Source organism: Phacochoerus africanus, chromosome 15 (genome assembly GCF_016906955.1).
Source record: "Phacochoerus africanus isolate WHEZ1 chromosome 15, ROS_Pafr_v1, whole genome shotgun sequence".
NCBI lineage: Eukaryota > Metazoa > Chordata > Mammalia > Artiodactyla > Suidae > Phacochoerus > Phacochoerus africanus.
In genome coordinates, this window is record NC_062558.1 from 89159624 (window position 1) to 89184105 (window position 24482).

General features: G+C 49.6%; 1 protein-coding gene across 1 annotated transcript in view; it reads right to left on the minus strand.

Moving 5' to 3' along the window:
• The window catches only part of LOC125116976 (mucin-2-like), a 95905-nt gene that overhangs the window by 35796 nt on the left and 35627 nt on the right, over positions 1 to 24482 (minus strand). Inside the window, 7 exon segments of the mRNA XM_047762669.1 lie at positions 10574 to 10651; positions 12106 to 12183; positions 13305 to 13343; positions 14553 to 15221; positions 17136 to 17214; positions 17786 to 17855; positions 21214 to 21309. Coding sequence (XP_047618625.1) covers positions 10574 to 10651; positions 12106 to 12183; positions 13305 to 13343; positions 14553 to 15221; positions 17136 to 17214; positions 17786 to 17855; positions 21214 to 21309 — 1109 coding nt within the window.

Consider the following 24482-nt stretch of genomic DNA (forward strand, 5'->3'; position numbering starts at 1 on the left):
CGTCGATTAGTAGTGGTGAAAGTGGACATCCTTGTCTTGTTCCTGATCTTAGTGGAAATGCTTCCAGTTTATTTCAGGCATTTTCTCTGAACACAATGCTATGTGACTAGGAAAAAAAAAAAAAAAACCCAGCAAAACCCACAACATCCTGGAAGTGAAACAATACACTACTGAACAATGGATCATTGAAGAAATCAAAGAGGAAATCAAAAGATACTTAGAGACAAATGGTAACGAAGATACAACAATCAAAAACCTAAGGGAGGAGTTCCCGTCCTGGCTCAGTGGTTAACGAATCCAACTAGGAATTACAAGGTTGTGGGTTTGATCCCTGGCCTTGCCCAGTGGGTTAAGGATCCGGCATTGGCATGAGCTGTGGTGTAGGTCACAGATGCGGCTCAGATCCCACATTGCTGTGGCTCTGTAGTAGGCTGGCGGCTACAGCTCCGATTAGACCCCTAGCCTGGGAGCCTCCATATGCCACGGGAGCGGCCCTAGAAAAGGCAAAAAGATAAAAAAAACAAAACAAAACAAAAAAAAAAACAAGCAAACAAACCTAAGGGACACAGCAAAAGCAGTTCTTACAGGGAAGTTTATAGCAATACAATATTTTCTCAAGAAACAAGGAAAAGCTCAAATAAACAACCTTGCCTTACACCTAAAGTAACTAAGCGAAGGAAGACAAAGGCCCCCATTTAGTAGAGGGAAAGAAATCATAAAGAGCAGAGCAGAAATAAATGAAATAGAGACAAAGAAAACAATTGAGATCAATGAAACCCAAAGTTGATTCTTTGAAAAGATCACCAAAATTGATAAACCTTTAACCAGACTCATCAAGAAAAAAAGGGAGAGGGCTCAAATCAACAAAATTAGAAATGAAAAAGGAGAAGTTCCAACTGACTCCACAGAAATACAAAGCATCCTAACAGACTTCTATGAGCAACTGTGTGTCGATAAAATAGACAACCTAGAAGAAATGGACACATTCCTAGAAAGGTACAATCTATCAAGACTGAACCAGAAAGAAACTGAAAATATGAATAGACCAATCACAAGTACTGAAATGGAAACTATGATTTAAAAACTGACAAAACCCAGAAGTCCAGGACCAGATGGCTACACGGGCAAATTTTATCAAACATTCAGAGGAGAATTAACACCTATTCTTCTGAAACTCTTTAAATTAAAAAATTAGCAGAGGCAGGAACACTCCCAAGCTCATTCTATGAGGCCGCCAACACCCTGATACCAAATCCAGACAAGGATAACACACACATACACACACACACAAAGAAAATTACAGGCCAATATCACTGATGAACATAGATGCAAAAACCCTCAACAAAATATTAGCAAACTCAATGCAAATATATATTAAAAGGAACATACACTATGATCAAAGGGGATTTATCCCAGGGATGCAAGGATTTTTTCAATATCCTCAAATCAGTCAGTGTGATACACATCATCAACAAAATGAAAAAAAAAAACATATGATCATCTCAATAGATGCAGAAAAGGCTTTGACAAAATTCAACACACATTTCTGATAAAAACTCTCCAGAAAGTGGGCATGGAGGGATCCTACCTCAACATAATAAGCCATATATGACAAACCCACAGCTAACATCTCTCTCAATGGTGAAAAAAGCCCTAGTTTCCAGCTGTCCTTTGGATGCTTTCTACCTCTTTCTTGAAATTCTCATTTTGTTTGTGCACGTTTTTTCCTGAATATCATTTAGTTGTCTGTCCATGTGTTCTTGTATTTCAATGAACAATTTAAAGAGAAGTATTTTGAATTCTTCACATAACTCTATTTCTTTAGGGTCAGTTATTGGAGCTTTACTCACTTCTTTTCATCATCTCATGTTTACTTGATTCTTCATGGCCCCTGATTTGTTGCATGGATGTGTGCACACTGGAGTATGTGGTCTCTTCCTCCCTTGACAGGTCTGAGCTGATTTGAAAGCATGCGAAATTGGGTACTAGGAATTACCTCTATGAGACATATTAAGGTACCGGAAGGGAACTAACATTTCTGAAGGAGGGAGTAGGTGTCAGGATCTTTTTTGATGGTGTCTTGGGGATTACATGGGTGGAGGCCTTGGATGTGAACCCACGCGCAGTCGGCAGTTAACAGAGAATTCTCAGGCGTGCCAACCCCATGTTTTGGTATCCAGAGCTGAAAGTCCCAGTCATGATTTCTAAAACATCTGTCCTCACTGCAAACTACTTGATGTCTCTGAGCACATCATCCTCTCCTCTCCCTCTGCAGGGAAGGGAAGGCATTAAATACGGGGCCCCTGAGTCTTTACAAATGACCCAGCCCTGTGCTCAGCACACTGTAGCAGTTCCTATCACCTCAGAGGAGACACCATTATCCAGATCTTTTCAGGGAGGAAACTGAAGCAGAAAGACATTAAGCAACTTGCCCAAGAGAATAAGTAACAGCAAGTAAATAATGGATATCAGATTGTATTGATATATCAAAGATATTTGGACTTTTTTGAAAGAGTATGTTTTGGCTAAAACCCCATGCACCCCAACACTTGATGACAGAGGAAGACCTGTCTTTGGGGAATGGGACTCATCATGTCTATCCACCGTGGACCAGGATGCTTTGTCCTGGCAGGAGCAGTATAGCCTGCATCTCACACAGTGGGGAAGTACTCACCAGGTAACAAACTGATCAGCAACAAATTTCAACTCCTTCTAACTGTTAAACAGGACACAGTATGTACGTTCAAATCAATAAGAAAGGGGGGGGGCTCTTAACAATCTTGGGGGTTTGGTGCTTTAGATGTTGGGCTATGGGGGTGTGGGTGACATAGTAGTCCTGAAGAGCTCCTGGGAAGGGGTAGAGATCAAAGGCAGCACCCCGGAGGGTGGCTGAGAGCATACGGGTGGGGAGTGTTGACAGTATGAGCAGCAGCTGGTGAGAGGGAAGTACTCCTGGCTGGGTGGAAGGCAGATCTTAGAGCCGCAGAGCATTTGGGCGCAGTAGGGATTCATTAGGGTAAAGTTGATGCACCTCCCCTGTATGAAGAGCAGAAAGAGAAGGTCACTGAGAAGCCACTGGAATTGGGAGGAGAAGGCTGTGGTTTCCTTGGCTTAGAGGATCAGGCTTGTACTCATCAGGACCCCCAGGGTGGGCTTTCTTGATGCCTTTCCTCTCCCTGGGTGCTGGCCTCCAGCTGGTGCTCCTATTTCCAGACTCTGTTCAGGCACTGGACATACTGCCCTCCCTTCCCCAGGGAACCCTAGTATTCTGACCCTGACTCCCTTTGCTCTGGTGTTGAACTCATCTGTTCCCCTCTGGACTGAGAGTCTGGGGAGCAAGAACAAGGGCTGACAGTCACTGTAGCACCAGCACTGCTCAGGCTCTCTTGCTGAGTGTGTGCTGAAGGGATAAGTCCGCACCACAACCCTCAGGCTGGACTCCAGACCCACAGGTCAAGGGCATGGGGACACCCTCAGATGGGGGATGGGTTGTGGAGGCACACGGATCCCTCGGTTTGGATAGAGATGAATGCAGAGCCTTCGGGACAGCATAGTCTTGTCTGTAGCACCAACTGTCCCTGGCTTTGCTTTCACCTCTCGCCTGTCCCCAACTGTGTCTTGGATGTGACAAGGAGGGTGGCCGGGGCCCACTCATCAACTGACATCATCTCTGGGCCACTTAGGATGCAGGTGATCAGATGAAAATCTTTTGTAGAGCAATTCAAGTTCCAGTTTGTAAGCTTTAAAATAAATTATTCTCTCCCCTTGGGGTATCCTTCCTTATGTTGCTTGCCTAGTGACCTCCTGTTTACCTGTTAAGACTCGCCCTAAGTCCTACCTCCTGCATGAATTCTCTTAAACTCTTTTTTTCAACAAAATGACTTTTCCTACTCATTCTTTCTTATAAACCCTGTAGTAATGGTTCTTTTATAGCAAGAAGTCTGACCTCTGAGATTCTTTCATTACTTGCCTGTCCCTGGAGTGTTGTGACAACTGGAGAGTGGGTGGGATTGAGATCCTGACTTCTGGCCTGGACAGACCACTGGGGTCACACTGTTCAGTCTAATAAAAAACTGGACTAAGACAAACTAATTCTTCCAAGAATAAATCCTCCTCATTAATTGTCTTTGGTGCTCTGCGCAGACTTTGAAGGCACAGGTTAGAGACCATGATGTCTTTAGCCCAAACTGGGCCTAGATGAGAAGGCTTCTGAAGTACGCCAGGAGGCTGAAACCCATCAGCCCATCCTTACTTTACAGGCATCCTCCCTGGAACTGTATCACCTTCAGGGTAAAAATTGCTACGCCTCCCTTTCTGGCATGGGTGGTATGACATGAGCCAGGAAAGGGTGGGCCCTTGTCCTGCTCAGCTTCTTCCCACTCGGCAGTAGGGTCTCTGATGATGCTGAGAGGGTCCACCTCTCCTAGGCACTGTGTGAGGAGGACGTGCCAGCTATGGGGCCCAAGGGTCCTGGGACTTGCCAACTACTGACCACTGGCCTCTCTCCATGGCTTCCACCAACCGCAGTGCCAGGGGTCTGTCTCCTGGCCACCACCTCCTTCCAGGCATGGTCCAAGTCAGACCATATTTGTCTTCCCTTCCCCTTTACGTTTCTCTTCCTTCATTCCCAAGAGCTCCACGTTCATTTTTCACACTAGCTACTTTCACACACTGCATCTTATTTACTTCTCCGGGGAAAGCCCTACAGGAGCACAGGTTGAAATGCCACAAGTTGAAACAGAATCCTGTGGTGACTGGCGACACTCCTGGGTTGGGGCTGAAGAGGTTCCCTTTCCAACTGTGACCAGGGAGGGTCTGACAAGGTGGGGACCCAGCAGACAAGCTCTTGTCCACGGTGGGAGGCCAAAGTGGGTCCATATATCCAGGGTCCTCCCAGCCAAGCACTGAGAGAAGATGGGCGTCAGTGAGCATAAGAGGTTCTTAGACATGCTGCTGTTGTCCTGATGTCTGTCTCAGATGGAACAGGAGCCAGAACCATCCCTGTTTATACTGAAGTTGGAGTGGTAACTGCCACCGGATAGAATAATCAGTAGGCAGGCCTGACTGGATCTGTCTATGGGACTCCAGGACCTCTGGACTTTGGGCTGTTCTTTCTCACTTGGGAATTCCCTTAGCCTCACCAAAACTGACCCAGAATTCTTCCTAAGTGCATCACTTGGACTTTAGAGTTTTATTATTTTTATCGCTATTTTTGAGGTAAGGTAAGGCCTAGAGCATTTAAGAAACTAGGCAAAGTTCACAGGTTGAAGCAAGCTTTTTCCTAAGAGCACTCCAAAGGAAACTTCCTCATCCCTGCAGTGGCACTCCAAAGGAAACTTCACTCCAAAGGAAACTTCCCCATCCCTGCAGTGGCCCCCAGAGCAGATTTCTGTGCCTTATATTGTTAGATCCAAAAGGCCTCTGTGTGTCAGAAACTGACCCTAGGTATTTGTACATGTGACTAGAAGTGCTCATTCATTCAATCGTCCCCACCAGAGGCTCTGTGTATGTGGACACACAGGCAGGGAAACAACTGGTTTTGGTGTTCCTGCGACACTCTGACCTTCAGGGCTGTGCGCATCTGTCCCCAACACCTCACAGGGCGGCCCTGGGCATTGGGGGAACATCTTGACCCCTGGATTGGTGACAAAGCTACAGCAGCCTTTCCATTCGCCAAGCCCAACCACCCACGGCGTTCACACTTGCTCTTTCCTCTGTTTCAAACGACTTCTCCTAATTTTCATGTCACCAACTCCTTTTTCTCAATTATTTCTCAGTTTAAACCATCACCCTGCCACAGATTCTGCTCTGGCAAAATAGGCACTCATTGATATACCCATACCTTCTGAGTATGACAGTGTCTGCCACCCACTGACATTTCCCCTCTCCTGCCAAAAATCACTCAGCTATCACAACTGCTATCACGATTCCTATGGTTCCCGTCTGTCTCCCCAGCATCTGACACAGAATAATTCTTTGTTGCATTATTGGGTATGGTTCAACCTGAGAATATTTTCCTTGGTGGTTTCCTTCCTCCAGTTTAATTCTTTTTTTTTAAATTAAAGGACAGTCGATTTACAGTGTTGTGTCAATTTCTGCTGTGCAGCACAGTGACCCAGTCATACTCTCTTCACTCATGCTCTGTCTCAAGAGATTGGATTTAGTTCCCTGGGCTGAACAGTAGGACCTCATTGCTTATCCATTCCAAAGCTAATGGTTTGATTAGCCAGGCACCTATTCTTACTTTTTTAGTTACTAATAGTATGGTTTTTCAAAAATTTAATTACATAAATATTTGAATTTTTTAGCATGTTGTGAAATAAGGCTTTAACCTGTTCTTTTCTCCAAGAACTTGCCAAATTTTACAAAATCATGTTAACAGTTGTTAAACATATACATGGAACACCCAAGCACAAAGGCATGCACAGATACACACTCACACCAACCTGGGCCTCCACTCCATTAATACAATGTTTCCAGCTGGTGTTTGGTGTACTTGGACAGTTATTTTATGGGTCCTTTATATTCATTTTAATTGTCAGAGCATAATATTTTAGGATAGGATAAAGTAAATCTTCTTGCATTACTTTTCTTTCCAAAAATTCTTTAAATATTCTTAAATGTTTGCTTTTTCAGGTGAAATTAAGAACGGTTTTGATCAAATTCCCTAAAAATGTTCATTACAATTACACAAGAAAAGAGTTAAGTCTATTATACTAATTCTTCTAGGAAAACTGACACAGTGGTCAAGGTTTCCATCTGTTCACAACTTCTTCTATAGCAGAGTCAGGTATTAGTTTCTTTTCCTCACAGGACAGTATGCTTTTGTTACACAAGAACGTACGAACATGGCTTTTGCTGCTGCTACTGTGAATAGATTGGAATCTGCTATCTTTATTTCTAAGCTCTTTTGTTTCTTATTTACTCCAGAACGTGAACAGATCATTCTAGACCCAGTGTCTACCATCTGACATGAGATCCCTTTGATTTCCTCAGCGCATGACTGCAGGACACCTGTGCTGAGGCCTGGCTCCCCCGCCCCCCAACCACAGCCCATCACTGGAGCTGCAAGAGGGATCTGCACAGGGACTGAGGGAGAGGGCTGAGGTGCTAGGGACAGCAGTGGAGACCCCCAGGTAGTGGCAGAGCCCCCGAGTCCCTTGTGTGAACTTAAGGAGGTGAGGGAGGTGATTGGGGGCTGAGGGGGGCATCTCTTTACCCTCTGACTTTCTGAGGACAAAGAGATCTAAGCCAGTGACTGATTACTTCTTACACCAGCTCAGCTGCTCCACACGAAGGGATGTTTCTTTAGTGACTGGAAGATGGCTGATTGGACATTAATCTCCAGTGCTTTGGAGCTTCAGTTCCATTTGGGGATTTCCTGCTTGTACATAGGGAAGTGTGTGTGTGTGTCAGGGGTTTGGGGGTGAGGTTTGTCAAACATGGGGGAGCAGGCTGTCCTCACCATCCCAAAGCTATGATCAGAGAATTTCAGTGAAGGTCACTGGCTTGAAGGACAGCTGCCAAGTTAAGACTTCCTGGAGGGCTGAAGTCCTGTCCTAGCTTTATCCACAGCCCTCGGGGCGCCTCCTGTGGGCAGGGGCAAAGGATGGGAACTCCTTGGCTATGAATACATCACAGGGCCTCTCTGGAGCTCTAACTGTTATGCAGGAAACCGCTTCCAGCAAATATAGATACGAACTCTCTATCTAGAGGAGGGCTGCGAGGAACATAGTGTGACAGTAAGATATTCACAGCCACAGTTGTTTGCATATCTTTTTTTTTGCCACACCTGTAGCGTACAGAAGTTCCCAGGCCAGGGATTGAGCCCACGCCACAAGAGGGACAATGCCAGATCCTTAGCCACTAGGCTAACAGGAAACTCTCTGCTTACACATCTAACACGCGGCACTGCAGGAGGAAGCTCACTGAGATGTTCCCCACCACCGTGACAGCAGGGCACAGGAGGCACAGCCTGGCCTTGGAAGTGAGCTTCCCCTGGGGTCCTTCCCAGCCCTGCTGCACCCCTCCACAGCCCTGTCACATTGGGCCCATCACTAAACGTTATAGCCAAGGGCTCTTCAGCTTCCAAATGCTGAGCAGTGACCACCTGCCAGGACAGAGAAGCAGCCAAGCACCTGGTGAGGTCTGGGCCCGGGGCTGTTGATGCCCTGCTGCTTCACGGCTGTGCCACCAGACAGGTGACTCGACCATGCAGGGGGGCAGCTGCCTCCCTGGTAGAGTGTTGGGAGGATGAAAAGAGTGAGTTTGTGTAAAGCACTTAGTCTGGTGATCCCTACTCTGTATAAACGGCCACTGTTGTGGTGAGAATGAAATGAGATGCTTGTTTAGAGGGCCCTGCGAGCCGGTGGCACCCAGGTCATATTCTCTGGAGACAGGTATGTCACTGGCAGCCCCACATTCAGTGAGAGAGGCAAGTCCCCCATTTCTACTGGATTTTCCTGATGGATCTACGAGAACTGGTTTCCGTGAACTGCAGGAGCTGCCCTGGGAGAAGCAGGGAAGGAAGAGAATCAGGACCCTGGATGGGGGGTCAGGGTTTGGTTCAAGACTAAGGAACTCGATTGTCTTGTGCAAGGAGAGATGCTCCGGAAGAGACAATTATTAGAAAATTTCCTCTGATGATTAGAAGGCAGTGGGGCAGAGAGACATGGTCATTTCACAGAAGGTAACAGCAAACAGGGCTGATGGCCATAGTGTGTGGAAGGTCAGGAGAACGTGCTCGGAAATATCCCCAAGTAGCCGGGCTGGGTGTCTCCTCTGCACACTCAGGCCTGGGGTTAGAGGCTGAGTCTGGTCTGTAGAGACTGTAGGTCTCCGCTGACACCCGGTCTCTTTGTCCAGGATTCACTGTAAGGCCTGGGACCAGAGCACTGAAGGCTTCCAGAGGGGGAGCCAGGATCCTGCACCTACTAGAATATTGGGTACCCACGGACATCCTACAGCTCTCGGCTCTCTAGGACAAGGTTGGGAAGGACAAGGTCAAATGGGATGGGGGGCAGATGAGTGGGAGGCAGACCCATGTCCCCAGGGATTGAGTCTTCTGTCTTGCTTTATCCTCTTGTTCCTGAGTGGACATCTCTAGGTGGATGTTGCCACTGTTCAGGGCATAAGGATGGTGTGGGGCTCTCATTACCCTCCTGGAGCTGTGATTCGGTGGGGAAGGTCCAGGAGAATCAGGTGGGGAGTGACGTTTCCATGCAAGGAAAGCAAGGCTGAGACTGAGAGCTTGAGTAGGACCCAGAGCCAGGAGCCCAGCTGCCATAGGAACTCTGACACCTCTATCACTAGAAAAAGGACCTGCTGGGTATGGGACAATCTAGATGTGTCATCAGCAGTGCCCAGAGGCTTTCAGGCTTGTCCAGGGCTTCTCACTGACCACCTGCCCAACTACCTAGAGCCAGTGTTTGTCTGATTCTGGGAAGGTGGCCAATGTAGCCATCACTACAGACCCTGCCACCAGAATATCCTCCGGGCCCCTGGCCCAGTCTGTGTTGAGGGTCTGAGTATGGATACCCCAAGGAATATGATGCCCACGCAGGTGATTCCTAGGCGACGCAGGCATTTTACCTTCCTTGGATCTGGGGACCTGAGTAGGGCAGCCCTCTGGTGGTGTGAGGGTAACCAGCATGAGATCAGGAGTGCTAAACCGAAAGGGGGACAAGAGCTGTGAAAAGGTCAAGTCCAACTCTGCCTTTCCCAGCCTTTGTTACCCTCTCTGTGGGTCAGCTCCCTTTTGCTCAAGCTGTGATAACGCAGTCTCTACATGTACAGTTACTTGGAAGAATAAAGCATTGGAAATATGGGGAAAGGCTAGAAACTGGCCCATATAAAGGAGTCAATAAAAGTTCTATCATTAGGATTATATTCCAAGAATGAAACTGGAACAATTTGGCTTCTTCCCATTGTCACAGGCAAAGACACAAGAAGGCATCTTTCCTACCTGATAAAACCAGTCAGTTTTGGCCATACGGTGTTGGGGGGGGGGGCGTGTCTCCATGTCTCCACAATTCCTGGCACCTGAGTGGTGCAGCCAGCACAGTCTCACAGGGTCTGGTAGGCAGTGTGGAAGGATGATGGGCTGGGAGGCCAATAGCATTTGCTGTCCTGCCTTCCTCTCCAGCCCTTTTTTTAACATAAGATTGGAAGAGCCGGGTATTGCTTTGGATAAGAAATTTCCCAACTTTCTTTTTTTCTTTTTTCTTTTCTTTTTTTGGTGGTACCCACAGCAAATGGAAGCTCACAGGCCAGGGAATGAATTTGAGCCACAGCTGTGACCTGCACCACAGCTGTGGCAATGCTTGATCCTTAACCCACTGCACCACCAGGGAAACTCCAGAAACTTCCCAACATTCTTGTGATAATGTGCAAGGGAAATGCACAGGCGCCATGTAGAGAATTGTCTGCAGGCTCGCGGGCCCCACATTTCCACATCTTAGGTTTCTCTCAACAGAGGCCCTGACAGGTTCTCTGACCCACAGTCCCAGGGAGCAACTGTCAAGGGCAAAACCAAGACCCTGGCCCACAGGAAGCATCCCCATGCCCTGCTTACCATGTCCCTGGGCGGGTACCACATCAGTGGCATCTGGCTGCAGCGCTGAACCAAGGCGCACAAGGTGTTCAGTTTTCCCTGAAAAGCACATGTGGTTGTGAGGAAGTTACAGGCACAGATGCTGCCTCCAGGGGGACAGTGTCCCCTCCATCTCCCATGCTCTCCAGGGCTCTGTCCCCACCAATTCCCTGAGACAGCTCTGCAGCATCCAGGGCTGAGGGGGGCCTGGCACCCTTGGGTGTTTGGTGCCCATGCTCCTTGAGGGTCACAGAGTGTTTGGGGTTCCAGGGCTAGTAAGTATTTCCGGTTTAAGAGAAGAAATCAGGGGGTACATCTACAAAAAGTTCAAGGGTCGGTGGGGAGATCCAGGTGCAAAGGAGAGGTCCTTGGGGAGAGATCTGATGTGAGCATGGGGATGGCAGGAGCTTGAAGAGGGGAGGAGGGCCTGCATTTGGGGGGCACAGAGGGAGAAGCACCTATGCCCTGCTCAGGGGGAGGGGTCCTGGTACTTGGGGTGAGTAAGAGAGACAAGGAAAATGAAGAACAGGCACGAGGTCAGGTGTGCCGCTTCATGGCTGCTGGACCTTGTAGCTCAGGGCCCTCTGTGCCCTGGCGGGGGGCGGGGGGCTTGGAGTCAGGCCTGTGAGCAGAGATACGTCCCTCACAGGCGGTGTCCTCCCTCTCCAGAAGGTTGTGCTGTGGCTTCTATGGGTCCCCATCCTGACTGTCAGGGACATATGCGGCTGGCCCTCCTGCTGCCATTTGACGGTCCCAGGAGGGAGCAAAGGCAAAGCTGGGCAAAGCTGGTGAGTTCTTCTTCCCACAGGCCACCCGGGGCTAAGTCCTGGTCAACTTCAGTCACTCTGCAGGGCTGGGATCTCATCACCAGGAGGGCCCAGCTCTTCCTGGTGGAGGGAAGTGTCCTCGTTCTGCTCCTGCACATGGCCCTTGTCACCCAGTCTTAGGGACCACAGGGACAGGGCAGGGAGCTCTCTCCTTCCCTCACTGAACAGACTCCTCCACAGACAGCAGGCACCCAGGAACGTCTTGGGAGTTTCATGCTGGTCACGACTTGGCTCAGAAGTTTCCTTTGTAAAGTTTTTTTCTCCCTGGTATGTGTGTGGTCATATGTCCTTCTTTTTTTTCCACTCATCCAGTCACTGGCCCGTGAAACCCAGGACATTGCCAGGGCTGAAGACAACCTCTGTGACAACCAAGGCCCGGCTGCCTATGAACCAGCCACCAACATCCAGAATCAAGGGCCTGTTCTGAGGGGGAGATCCTGGTGCTCAGACTGCCTGGAGGGAGTGGGCACCTGAGACCTAACCCATACTGTTCTCCCCGGGCTCTAAGGGAGGGAGGGCCTTGGGTTTTACTTTGTCACCAAGTGGTGGGAGTCCAGAGTCCATAAAGCTCATCTCCGTTCAAACCAAGTTTTTCAGACTCAAGCCTGTGTGGGTGAGCTGGCTCCCCTCTCCTCCCACATACCCATCTGGAGGGATCATCACTCGCTTCCTAAGGGCCCTTCTCACCTCCATCCGTCTTATACTGTCTTCCTCGCACTCACAGTAGGGGATAATCACTGTGGTACCTTTCTGTACAGGGCACGGCTTCAAGAAAGAAAAAAAGAATTGTCTGCTTCCTTGTCTGGCAGCTCCTGGGTGCAGACACATGACATCTGTTGCTCCTGCACCTGCCAAGTACTGGCCACTCAGAATGTCTGGTGGAGAATCGGGGACCAATGAGCAGCACCCGGCACAGTAAGAGAGTGGCCTCCATGTGAAAAACACACCAACAACTTTTGGTTTACAAAGAGGGCTCCCCTCCAAAGGCCTATAACCCCTATCCTGTCTCCTTGCTTCCCGCAGCCCGCCCTTGCTGGGGAGGCTGGGCTCCAGGCTGTGCCATGTGATGGGGGCTGTCAGGGGTGTGGGCATTAGCACCTACAGGGCTGTGTTCACCCACCTCTGGTAGACCCAGCCTCCCTGAAGCCACATAGCACCCAGAGTAGAAACCAGCCCAGGCAGTGACGCTTTTTCCCAAGCAATCAGGCCCAGGTTCCCCTTCCTCGGGACACTGCACCCCTGCCATAACTGTCTCTTATGGCCTCTGGTGTGGGGTGCCACCACGGGTGGGCCACACCCTTGGTCCCTGTGCTCACCTGGGCTGCACCTCCCTCCCGGCTCAATGCCAGGGAAGACTCCCTCCACCCTCCTCAGCCCCGCTGTCCCTAAAGGCCAACCCTGCCGAGACCCGTGCCCTGACATGAGACGGGGATGAGGACCAAGGAAATGGAGCAAAACATACACCAGAGTCCAGGGATGGGGACTTGGTCCATGACACCTGAGGATCCTTTTCTAAAAGCTCACCCGAGTCCTGGGGAAGGACCATCCTACAGACAGTCCCTTGGGAACTGGCAGAAAGCCCAGTCATTTCAAGAGAGATCATAGCTGTTTCTGAAACAGGCTACCCCACGTTGCTGATTCACTGATGATGGCCTTGGATCAGGCTATGCTGGGAGTTCGAGAATGGCTTTGCCTACGTGACATTTGAATCCCATGTCCTCCCTGGGGCCCTTCCCTGCCCCTCTGTCACTTCTTTCTGCCCAAGTAGGTGGGAGCTGCAGGGGCAGGGAGAGGACACCTCCCCAAAGGCGGCAGGGGCCCTCTCTGTGCAGGTCACTGTGGGCATCACACATGCTGAGAACAGCAGGACGAAACAGAGAACTTACCCTTTCTGGTTTCTGGGCTGGTGGTGGCTCTTGGACAACCTAGAATGTCAAAGAGACGCAAACACAGGCTGGAAGGGGCAGGGGGGCTCGGGCTCAGCCATGCAGACAAGGGGACTTGCTCGGCAGCAGTAGGGGGATGGAACATGGGCTTTGGGAACCCATGTCCTGATGGTCTGTGGGTAACAGACTCCACCTCCCCGAGGCTCAGCCTCCTCAGTTATCAAAGGGGAATCAGGACCTCCCTGTAGGCTTGATGGGGAGACAGGTGGACTAAGGGCCCTGGTCCCTGGTAGAGGCCTCACCTGGGAGTTTCTGGCAGCAGCCCTGACATCACGTGAAGACAAGAGAACACCCCCCAACTGCTCCTGGCCCCTTTCCTCCCATCGCCCTGCAACCCTCCCGGCCGCCCCGCCAGTCCTCTTTCCCCTTCTCCAGGCTTTCTCTCCTCACTTCTCCCCCTTTGCAGGAATCCCACCTGCTGGCTTCTGTGCTGGTTGCTTCATCCCTTCGCAGCCCGCTTTTCCTCTTCTTCACCCAGTCCTCTGACAGGTGTCCTTGCAAGCCAGCCAGCCAGCGCCTCTGCCTTCCCTCCCTCCCAGGGGCCCGTCTCTGTCCTTTATGATTAGCAGGGCACTGCCACACCCTCTAAAGGTGACATGTGCTCTCAATGCCTCCCAGGTGCCAATACCAGCCCAGACCCCACTGTGAGCTCCTGTGGGCAAGGGTGGCTTCATTCTGCCCCTCTGTGTCCAGCATGGAGCCCTGCACATGCTGGTGACTTAGCCATGACTGAGGAAGGCATGATGAAAGCACCTAGTTGTACAGGGATCCGTGCTGTTTTCAAAGGCTGCCCCCAAGGTTAGCATCCTTCTAGCCAGCTCCCTTGGGGCCACGGTGCCCCCTGAAGACCCTCTTCTTCCCCCAACAGCAGAGGCCCCCTGCAGCCTTTGTCCACCTGAGTCCTTCAGAAGCCTCACTGTGTGAGGCAGCCCTGGTCTCCCGGGATCTGGATTCCCTTTTCCCCGGGAACAGGGACAGCCCTTAGGCCACCTCCCTGGGAGAGCATGAGGCAGGAGGCCCCCTAGAAGCCCAGGCTGTGTCTGTGCCCAGGATGGGAGGACAGATCTGTGCTTGTTTGCTTGTGTGAGGACCCGGGAGCTGATGGGAACCTGCCCACGGGGCAGACATGCCTGGTCCTTTGGGGGCATCAGGGACTGGAAACAGCCTGGGCGGGAAGGGGTCACTCACCCTCTTGTAGCAGCAGATGCAGACAATCAGCAATGGGATCACAACCAGGGATGGGATGAGTGTGGGGTACAAGAGAGGATTGCTGGGGGCCGGGCTCTGGTGGACAACCGCAGGCACCGTGGTCTCCTCCTCTATGACCTCAGTAGTCACCGTGGTCATCGTTGTGTCTGTGGTAGGCACTGTGGTCGTTGTCGTTGTTGTGGTTGTGGTAGTGGTGGTAGGCACTGTGGTCGTTGTGGTGGTTGTCGTGGTGGTTGTGGTCGTTGTGGTGGTTGTGGTTGTAGTTGTGGTAGTTGTGGCCATTGTGGTTGTTGTGGTTGTGGTCCTTTTGGTGGTGGTCGGCACTGTCGTGGTGGTGGTGGTGGTGGTGGTGGTCGGCACTGTCGTTGTGGTGGTGGTGGTGGTGGTCGGCACTGTCGTGGTGGTGGTGGTGGTGGTGGTCGGCACTGTCGTTGTGGTGGTCGTGGTGGTGGTCGGCACTGTCGTTGTGGTGGTTGTGGTGGTGGTTGGCACTGTCGTTGTGGTGGTGGTGGTGGTGGTCGGCACGGTCGTTGTGGTGGTTGTTGTGGTCGTGGTAGGCACAGTTGTTGTGGTGGTTGTTGTGGTTGTGGTGGGCACTGTGGTTGTTGTGGTTGTTGTGGGGACAGTCGTGGGCTCTGTAGGCTCATACTGCAAAAAGCACATGGCAAATCCTGGCCTGGGTGGCCTCTTCCTGTGCACCAATAGCCACTTCCCACACCAGACCTCACAGTTCCACTGCCTGTCAGGGTGCTGCATATTGGGGGACCCCAGTGTGGCTAGGAGATCAGGGTCAGCCCCCAGAGAGCCACTGAGGAGCCCTGGGACACAGACCCCACTGCCACCCCTGCTTAGAGGCTCTCCCCAGCCCTTGTCATGAAGTCCAATCCCCATGGAGTCACAACTTAGCTCTCTTACTGACAGCACATGGGTCCTATGGGGACCACTCGTGGCTATGATACACAGATGATAGGGGAGGGGCTGTGGGGCCCACTGAGAGGTGGGGGTGCAAGAGCAGAGGCAGGACACCCTGTTCTCTTCCCCGTAGCCCCTCTCCCCTCCTTCCTGGCTCTGCAGCCTTGGGCAAAAACTCCTCCATCTCTCTGAGCCGCCATGTGTAGTGAGGAATTGAGCGGGCACTGGAGAGCATCAGAGGGAGTCTACAGAAAGTCCTAGCACGGGCCAGGTCCACGTGGGGCTTAAGGAATGGGATCTGCTCTCTTGCTGATGTTCCTGACCAAGGGCACAGGTGCTGTGCCCATGGACCCCAGCACTTCCTCATGTCAAGTGCTCTGCTTGAGAGAAGCAGGGCGGGAAGAGGGCAGAGCGAGCCTGTGCCCAGGAAAAGGGCAGCCAGAAGGAGAGGCACAGTCAGGCTGAGGGCGACCCCGTGCTGGGCCCTGAGCCCCAGGCAGCCCCCATGTTCTCTTGTCAATGTGCCTGTGGACAGGTGGCTGTCAGGCGCTGGGGCTCCTGCTGGGAAATGCAGAGGTTCCTTCTGGGCTCCTCGGGTGGATGTGCAGGGACGGGTGGAGACAGACACATGGAGGATCATCCCACTGCGGGAACCCTCACCAGCTGGCACTGGACTCCAGGGTTGTGGCCACCAGGCACAGATGTCCCTCCTCCCAGGAAACCTCAGCCCAGCCTTGCGCTCTCTCTCTGTGGCCCATGTAGTGCTGCCCCAGACTAAGGTGCCTGGATGACATGGAGCTGAAAAGCGGGAGCTGGGAGTAGCACTTTGTTCCCAGATGCCTCACCCTGAGCTGAGTCCCACCCCTCCAACCCCTCCCCACCTGACATCCCTACAGCCTCCTACCCAGCAGAGGGGTGAGTCCTCCCACAGAGGTCAGATCCAGTGAGTAGGGAGGGGCGACTGAGGAGCCCCAGAAAGCGGTAGAGACAGATGTGAGGCTGGTTCCCCAGACAGTCATGGGGGGCAGGGCTGCGAGGTCAGGAGAGGGGTCAGAGGCCTGCCAGCTGCTGCACCAATGCAGTGGAGACACACCCTGACTGAGCAAGGCCACAGTTGCCCTGCCTCCAAACCCTGTGCCTCGGACCCTGACTGGAGGGCCCAATGTCCCAGAGGTCCTGGACTCTGCCAGCTAGTACGCAGTGTTCTAGCCTCTCCCACTTACCCTGGCTGGAATCTAGGATGGAGTCTGGTGCTCTCCACCACAAGGCCCTACCAAGGGAGGTGACGAGGTGGGTCCAGGGTGGTCAGAGCTACAGCATTGTTTCTGTAGTCTGCTTAGAGCTCTAATTGTTTCCTGTCAAGTGCCTTCAATGACACTTTGTTCACAGACAGAGTGGAGTTTCTAAAAGGCCAAGAGGGGTGGCTATACTACCTAGTCCTGGAGAAGCTTTCCTGTGAATTTCACAAATATGAGTGGGAGGAGAGCTCCCTGATAAAGGCCTAAGGGCACCAAGCCATCAGTGAAATGCTATGTAGTTGCCTGTCTGCATGGCTGGTTGCTGGTCTTTCCCTGGTGATGTTATTTCCCTGGGTGTTTCTCCATCCCAGCATGGTCTTTGGACAGCCCTACAGCCCCATCATTTACTCACACAGTCCCTGCTCGTGATTTTCAAGCCTCGGCTACCGTATGTCTCACCCTGGTCCAGGGTGTAATCAACGACGACCACCCTAAAGCACAGAAAGGGCAGATGGTGATCCATGACCCGGGATAGACACAGTCCTTATACTTGGCTTATTCTATAGTTCCAACTCTCCTCACTATAATGACTTTGAACATCAGGCATTAGAGACTACTGTTGAGCTTTGGGCAAGGAGCTCATCCCCAAGCACCATGATGTCAACATCTGCCATGAATGCTAACCAAGCAGCGAGGAGCCCTGCATGGGGTAAGATGCCCTCATTGCCATAAGCGAAGAGACCAGGGATGGATGTATGAGGTCACCATCCTAACTTCTCTGTATGTACAGAGTAAGTTGGCTTCACTTGGAAAAGCTTCCTGGAACAAAAGTACCATCCCTGGGGCACATCGTCTCCTCCATCCTGCCCTCCTCAGCACAGCCTGGGCCACAGCAGATCCCTGAGCATCTCAGGGGACTGCCAACCAGGGAAGGTGTGGAGGATGCCCTGAGCCCTCTTGGAGACAGATCTGTGCTGCCCCTGTAAAGGGGGCATCCCACATCTGCACTCCTCGTGGTGATTAAAAAACCTGCCCAAATGGCCCCCAGACCTAAACACTTACTGTTCATCCTTATCAAAAATATGTCCTGGGCAAATTAGTCTTTCTCCAGTCACGTTGACGGGTGTTTTAGCTAAAAGACAATCACATGAGAAGAATGTCAATGGACCTGTCCATCCATCCATCCATCCCTCCCTCCTGCCTGCCCTCGGCTAGCAGAGCTCACACTTTGGCAGAAGCAGCTTCTCTGCTCTGCCTTCTGACACCTACTGTGCACCAGGCTCTGTGCGGGGCTCTGGTGTTTAGTGGGAACAAGGCAGCCAGAGGCCCTGCTCTCCAGGGCCTGGCATTTGAGCGACTGGAGAGGGGGACAGACAATAAAGTAACAAGCAATGAACAGAATAAATGCCAGAGAGAAAAATGCCGGGACGTCAATAAACAGGAGAAGGGATGGAGAAGGGAGGGGGAAGGGATGGCTTCTTAGGAGCAAGTGACCTGTCCTATCTTTCAGCAACATAATTTCTCTTTAAGGGAAAGTGAGATGATTATAGAGGACATGAGGCGATGTCTGGGATCTGCTTCATAATGATCAGTGGTGAGGTATCAGCCATTCCAGATTGGCCGGGTTGATAATTCCTCAAAGTAGGTCAAGGCTGCTTCAGGTACTCCATGTAATTTTTGCGACTTGTGTTTATTATTGGAAATTTCCTTTTAAGATGAGTTGTCTCTGAAGCGATGGTCCTGGAGGTGACACCAGATGAGGGGAAAGCCAGGGAAGAGGGTCTGGGCTGTGGGTGCCTGTGCTGAGGCCTGAGGCATAAGCAGCTGGGCTGGGTGAGGGAAAAGAGGTGAGAGAGGAGAGGGGGTGGGGCCTCGGGGCCCTGGGAGGGGTTTGGGCTCTATTCCAGGCACAGTGAGTCTGGGGAGGGCTGGCCAGGTCCGGGTGGGTTTGGACACCGAGGCAGCAGGTGGACTGGCTGTGGGATGAGAGCACAGAGGAGTGAGGATGAGGAGCTGGTCTGTGAGCAGAGCTGGGTGGGTGCTGGTGCTTTTATTGACCCAGGAAGCCTGAGGGAACAGGTCTTCCTGCTTGTGTTTGCTCTGTCATTTTGTGGAGCTGGGAGGTGGCACTCAGGAGGCTCAGATAGTCTGTAGCTAGTAGCTGTGGAGACTTTTCTCTCCTGAGGGAAGAGCCTCAAGTCTTCTCACACCCTTGACTGTGGCCACAGGTCAGGCCTGGTCCCCACAGATGGTTCACTTCCAGGTGATTTGCTTTTTGCCATAACTCAGTTGTCAGAGTAGCTATGAACTTCTGAACTGTTTCCCTCTTTAATGGTGCTGATCATGTAACTAATCACCAAGTATGCTTAGAGGGAAGGATTTGTGTCTGTGGGGTACGATGGTTGCCTTTAGTGTAAAAAGAATGTCATGGAAATGTGGTGTGCTGTCCACAGGATTCATAGTCCAGGGCAGGAAGAGTGAGGTGATGGCAGGCACCTCACATATTGAAGGGACAGAAAATCATGCTGACTTAAAAGTACTGCTGAAATCAACATTACTGGTCAAACCAAATATTTCCATTGCTATATTTTAAGATTTCTTAACATATAACATCATTATAAGCTAAAGATGGACAATACAAAACATAGAAATGTTGACTGAATAATTATTCTTTTTACGCTTTTCTACATTTACTTAAATGTTTTTTTGTTTGCTTTTTGTCTTTTCTATGGCCGTACCCATGGCATATGGAGGTTCCCAGGCTAGGGGTTGAATTGGAGCTGTAGCTGCTGGCCTGTGCCAGAGCCACAGCAACGCAGGATCTGAGCCGCACCTGTGACCTACACCACAGCTCACAGCAATGCCGGGTCTTTAACCCACTGAGCGAGGCCAGGGACCAAACCCTCAACCTCATGGTTCCTAGTCAGATTCATTAACCACTGAGCCATGATGGGAACTCCTATATTTACTAAAATGTTTTCCCAGATGTTTTAAACAGAGGAAAATACAATGAGAGTCAAGCAAATCAGTCCTCATCAGGGCATCAGGGCTTGCGGCAACAAACAGTTTGCTGGGACACTTCTGACCAGCCTCCCACCAGGTGCAGTGTAGCGGTCAGCAGAGGATCCCAGGACCATGGTACTGGTTCTCCTGTGGGAGACCTTGGTGCTGGTGCACCTCTGAGAGAAACAATGGTGACACACCCAGGGTGGAAAAACAGTATAGTCACCAAACCCAGAGGAAGTATCTGAATACCTTTTTGGAGGATGGGTTGTTCCTAAGTTTTCTGAAGGTTTGTCAACAGGAAGGCCGAATACGCGCACCAGGCCATCGGGTTGCTTGTGTCCACTTTCCAGCTTTTGATACACCAAGTCATGGCCTTGGGCAAACTCCTTAATTGCCCCTTTATGATTTCAGCTCCATACAAAGTAATAACAATAGGTCTTTGGAGAACTCACTGGTTTAGTGCATCTAAGGCACTTAGCACATTATCTGAGGCAGTAGGTGCTCAATAAACATGAGCACTCTATACAAATGAGTTACTCAGTCCCTGGCCACTCCTGAGAAAGTACAGACCAAGGCTAATCTAACTCCCTGGGACCATCTACACACTGTGTGCCATGGGAGTGAGGCCATCCTGGGCACCCATGGAAGAAGGACAGACAGCCCAGAAGTGTGCTGAGGGAGGGGACTTGTTCTGGCTTTACCTGGAACTAGATGTCCTTGAACATACATAATCATATCAAATCCCTGTATCAGGGGCTACCAGGGAGAGCTGAGGAGGAAGAGAAAGTCCAACAGTCCCCCAGGCCCTCTGTCAGGGAGATCAGCCCCACCTCAGCCCTGAGGGCACAGCTGCTGCCCCAACCGTGTGCTTCCTCAGGCCTCTCACCCATCGTGGACAGTCACCTAGTGCCTGAGTTTTTCCAAATAAGAGCTTTACACACGTGATGGGGCTTAGTTAGTGCACCCACTATACTGGCTCCACTTTCCAGTACAGATAGTAGAGGCTGACAACACAGCACTCATTAGGTCAAGACCACACATGGAGAGTGGGTCTGAGCCAGGATTCCAGGGCCCAGGCCTGGCACTTGGCATCCTTGCTCAGTCCTAGGAGACCACCTGGTAGGGACTCAGAGCCCTGAGGCTGCCTCCACCTCCCCCTTCAGACTCTGAGTCCATGTCCTTGCCTCTCAAGGGAAGTGAGAGCTGAGAAAGGCTGGGGGGGTGGGGGTGTCAGTGAAGGCAGATCCAGCCTCTGCAGGGGTCAGCCCTGCTCCAGGGTGCTCTTGCTGTGCTGGGAGATTGATTACTTCCTGGCCTGGGATGAAGGGAGAGGTGGCCAGGCTTCCCTGCCAGGTCCCTCCTTCCATTGTTCTGGCTCCCTCTGTCCTCAGTGTCTACACTCAATGGTTAGCAAGGGCTCTGCTGAGGCACAGCAGCATTATGTGGGAAGTGTGTCACTTGGATGCAACAGGGTGGGTACTTACTGTAGATTATGGATTCGCTGAAATTATATCTGCAAATATATTCTCCAATTTTTTCTGGAATTAGGCCTTGTGCAAAAAAACCAAGTTGGTAGGATTCTGCAAGGAACATCCAAAGCCTATGTTAGGGGGTGCTGAATGCTGTCTTCCCTCTCATCTCACATTTATAACAGTCCACCCCATAACTGAATTCCTAGGAATTTTTATGAGGAAGCAGCTGTGTCTGAACTTACATCTGTGCACACTCATCTGATTTCTCTGAGGATCTACTGTAAGGCACCTGGGCTGGCCCATGAGCATTCAGGGGACCTTCCACCACTGCTCCTGACCCATCAAGACCAATGCTGTCCTCTCCACAGGGTCAAACCTGGCCATGGGTTTCTGATTTATATGTCCCAAGGTCTTCCCTAAGGAGTGCAGGTGGTGCTTTTCATCAGGCCTCCCTCACATAAATGACAGAAGAACAAAGACAACATGTGAACACAGCCCTGCCCTTTGAGCTAAGCACACAAGCCTGGGTGCCTGTGGGTCTTTCTGAGCCTTGGGGGTGTTTCTCTGTAAGTATGGAATACTGGAGACCACAGAAGCAGAGCCAGGGCCTGGGCGAGGCAAGCAAGGAGGCGAAGACTGTGCACAGGCAAATCCCCCATGGATGATGAAATCCTCTTTTAGCTGTGGTTCTGAAGTCTGCAGTGACTGTTCTTTCCCTTCTTCCTGACCCTTCATGTACCTCACACAACACCCCCAGGGATTCACCAAGCACTTCCTTTTGCCATGGTGGGAGATATTGGTATGCAAGGTGCAGTTATGGGTCATAGCCCTTTGGCAGTCTGCTGGGTTCACAATGGTGCTTCCTGGCAACTGAAACAAATACCAGAGGATCCAGAGAGGGCAGCTACTTGGTGTGGCCCTCGGGGAGCTAGCCAGTATAACTTGCAGGTCTTCTTGCTGCAAGTCCAAGTTTATTAGCTCCCACCTCTGCCTCCTGGCCCAGGCTGGTTAATTTCAACCCAGATCCTTGACTTGCCTGCAGTCAATTAACTCAAAGAATAGTCCTTAGAAATGCCGGCACAGGAGTTTCTTGGTAGCCCAGTGGTTAAGGATCCAGCATTGTCACTTCTGTGGCCTGGGTTCGATCCCTGCCCAGGAACTTCTTCATGCCATGAGTGTGTGGCCAAAAAAAAAAAGAAAGAAAGAAAGAAAGAAAGAAATGCCAGCCACACGACCCTGGAACTGATAATCCTAATTCTTCCTGCTTCAGGTCTTCTTGCAGCTCCCATTAGATCAAGGCATAGTTTGCGATTTCTCTACTTGCAAAAAACAGATTCTTGGCTGGCGGGCTGAAGCTGGTCTGATGGCATATTTTGTTGGGTTTTCAAAAAACTGGACTCCCTGTTTAAAAGTCTGCATAGTTTCTCAACATTGAATCGCCAAAAATTTATTTTCAGAGTACAGAGCTAGAGGTATTATATGTTCTCCCTATTTTCAGACTATACTATGAAGCTACAGTAAGCAAAATAGTATAGTATTGACACTGAAACAGACATATGGATATAGAGAGCCTCAAAATAAACCCATGCGCACATGGTCAATTGAACTATGACAAAAAAATAAGAATATATAATGGGGAGAAGACACTCTTGTCAATAAATTTTGCGGGCAAAATCAGAAGCTATATGTAGAAGATGAATTTAGAACATTTTCTTATACCATCCATAAAAGTATACTCAAAATGGATTAAAGAATTAAATGTAAGACTTTAAGCCATAATACTCCTAGAAGGGGTATTATGACACAAATCAGAGCAGTATTTTTTATTTGTCTCCTAAGGCAAGGGAAACAAAACAAAAATAAGCAAAGGGGACCTAATTAAACTTAAAAGCTTTTGCAAATCAAAACATCAACAAAATGAAAGGACAACCTGGTAAACAGAATTTTAAAAATTATTTTTAAATGATAATATGACTGACAAGGAATTAATATCCAAAAAGTATAAACGGGGAATGCAACTCAATATCAAAAAATATAGAACCTGATTACAAAATGGGCAGAAGACCTGAACAGATTTTTTTTTTAAATCCCCAAAAGAAATAGAGATGGACAAAAGGCCATTGAAAGTGTGGTCAACATTAGTAACAATCAGAAAAATGCAAACCAAAACCATAATGAGACTTTTCTCACTTGTCAGAATAGCTATCATCAAAAATACCCCAAATCACAAATATTGGCCAGGAAGTGGAGAAAGGGAACCTCTGCACCCTGTTGGTGGGAATGTAAAATGGTGCAGTCACTGTGCAATATATTATGAAGGTTCTTAAAAAACTAAAAATGAAACTATCATGTGAATAAGAAATTCCATTCAGGGTACTTATCTGAAGAAAACAAAAACACTAATTTGAAAAGATACATGCCCCCCAATTGTTCACAGCAGCACTGTCTACAATAGCCAAGATATGGAAGCAACACAAGTGTCCATCAACAGATAAATGCATAGAGAAAATGTGGTATAATTATACAATCCATCAACAGATAAATGCATAGAGAAAATGTGGTATAATTATACAATGGATACATTCATAAAAAAGAATGAAATTTTGCCATGTGTAACAACATGAATGGTCCTGAGGGTGTTATGCTTAGTGAAACAAGTTGGAGAAAGAAAAATGCCTTATGCTATCAGTTATCAATTACACATGGAATCTAAAAAATAGAAAACAACAACAACAACAAAAAAAACAGGAACAGACTCTTAGAAAAAGAAAACAAACTAGTAGTTACCAATGGACAAAGGAAAGGGGAGAGGGGCCAGATAGGGGTAGGGGATTAAGAAGTATAAGCTAATATGTATAAAATGAATCATCTACAAGTTATATTGTACAACACAGGGAATATAGCCAATATTTTATAATAAATTTAAATGCAGTATGATCCATAAAATTTAGAATTCCTATGTTATATACCTGAAACAAATATAATACTGAAAGTTACTATACTTCAATATGAAATATAATTAAAAATTATTTTAAAATTAACAGTCTTACATTTTCCCTAATAAGCCAGATTACTAGCTTTTTTTCAGAAAATGGAGATGCCTGGCATCAGTGGATTTATATTTCTGTGTGTCAACCACTGACTGGGCTAGACATCACTGCCCTTCTTGGATCAGAAAGCTCCGTAACAGCCCAGAAACTGACTTCCCTCTAGGACCCCTCTCACTACAGCCAACTGTCCTTGGCTTGGCATGGCCCACTCCTCTTACTCATGGTACTTAT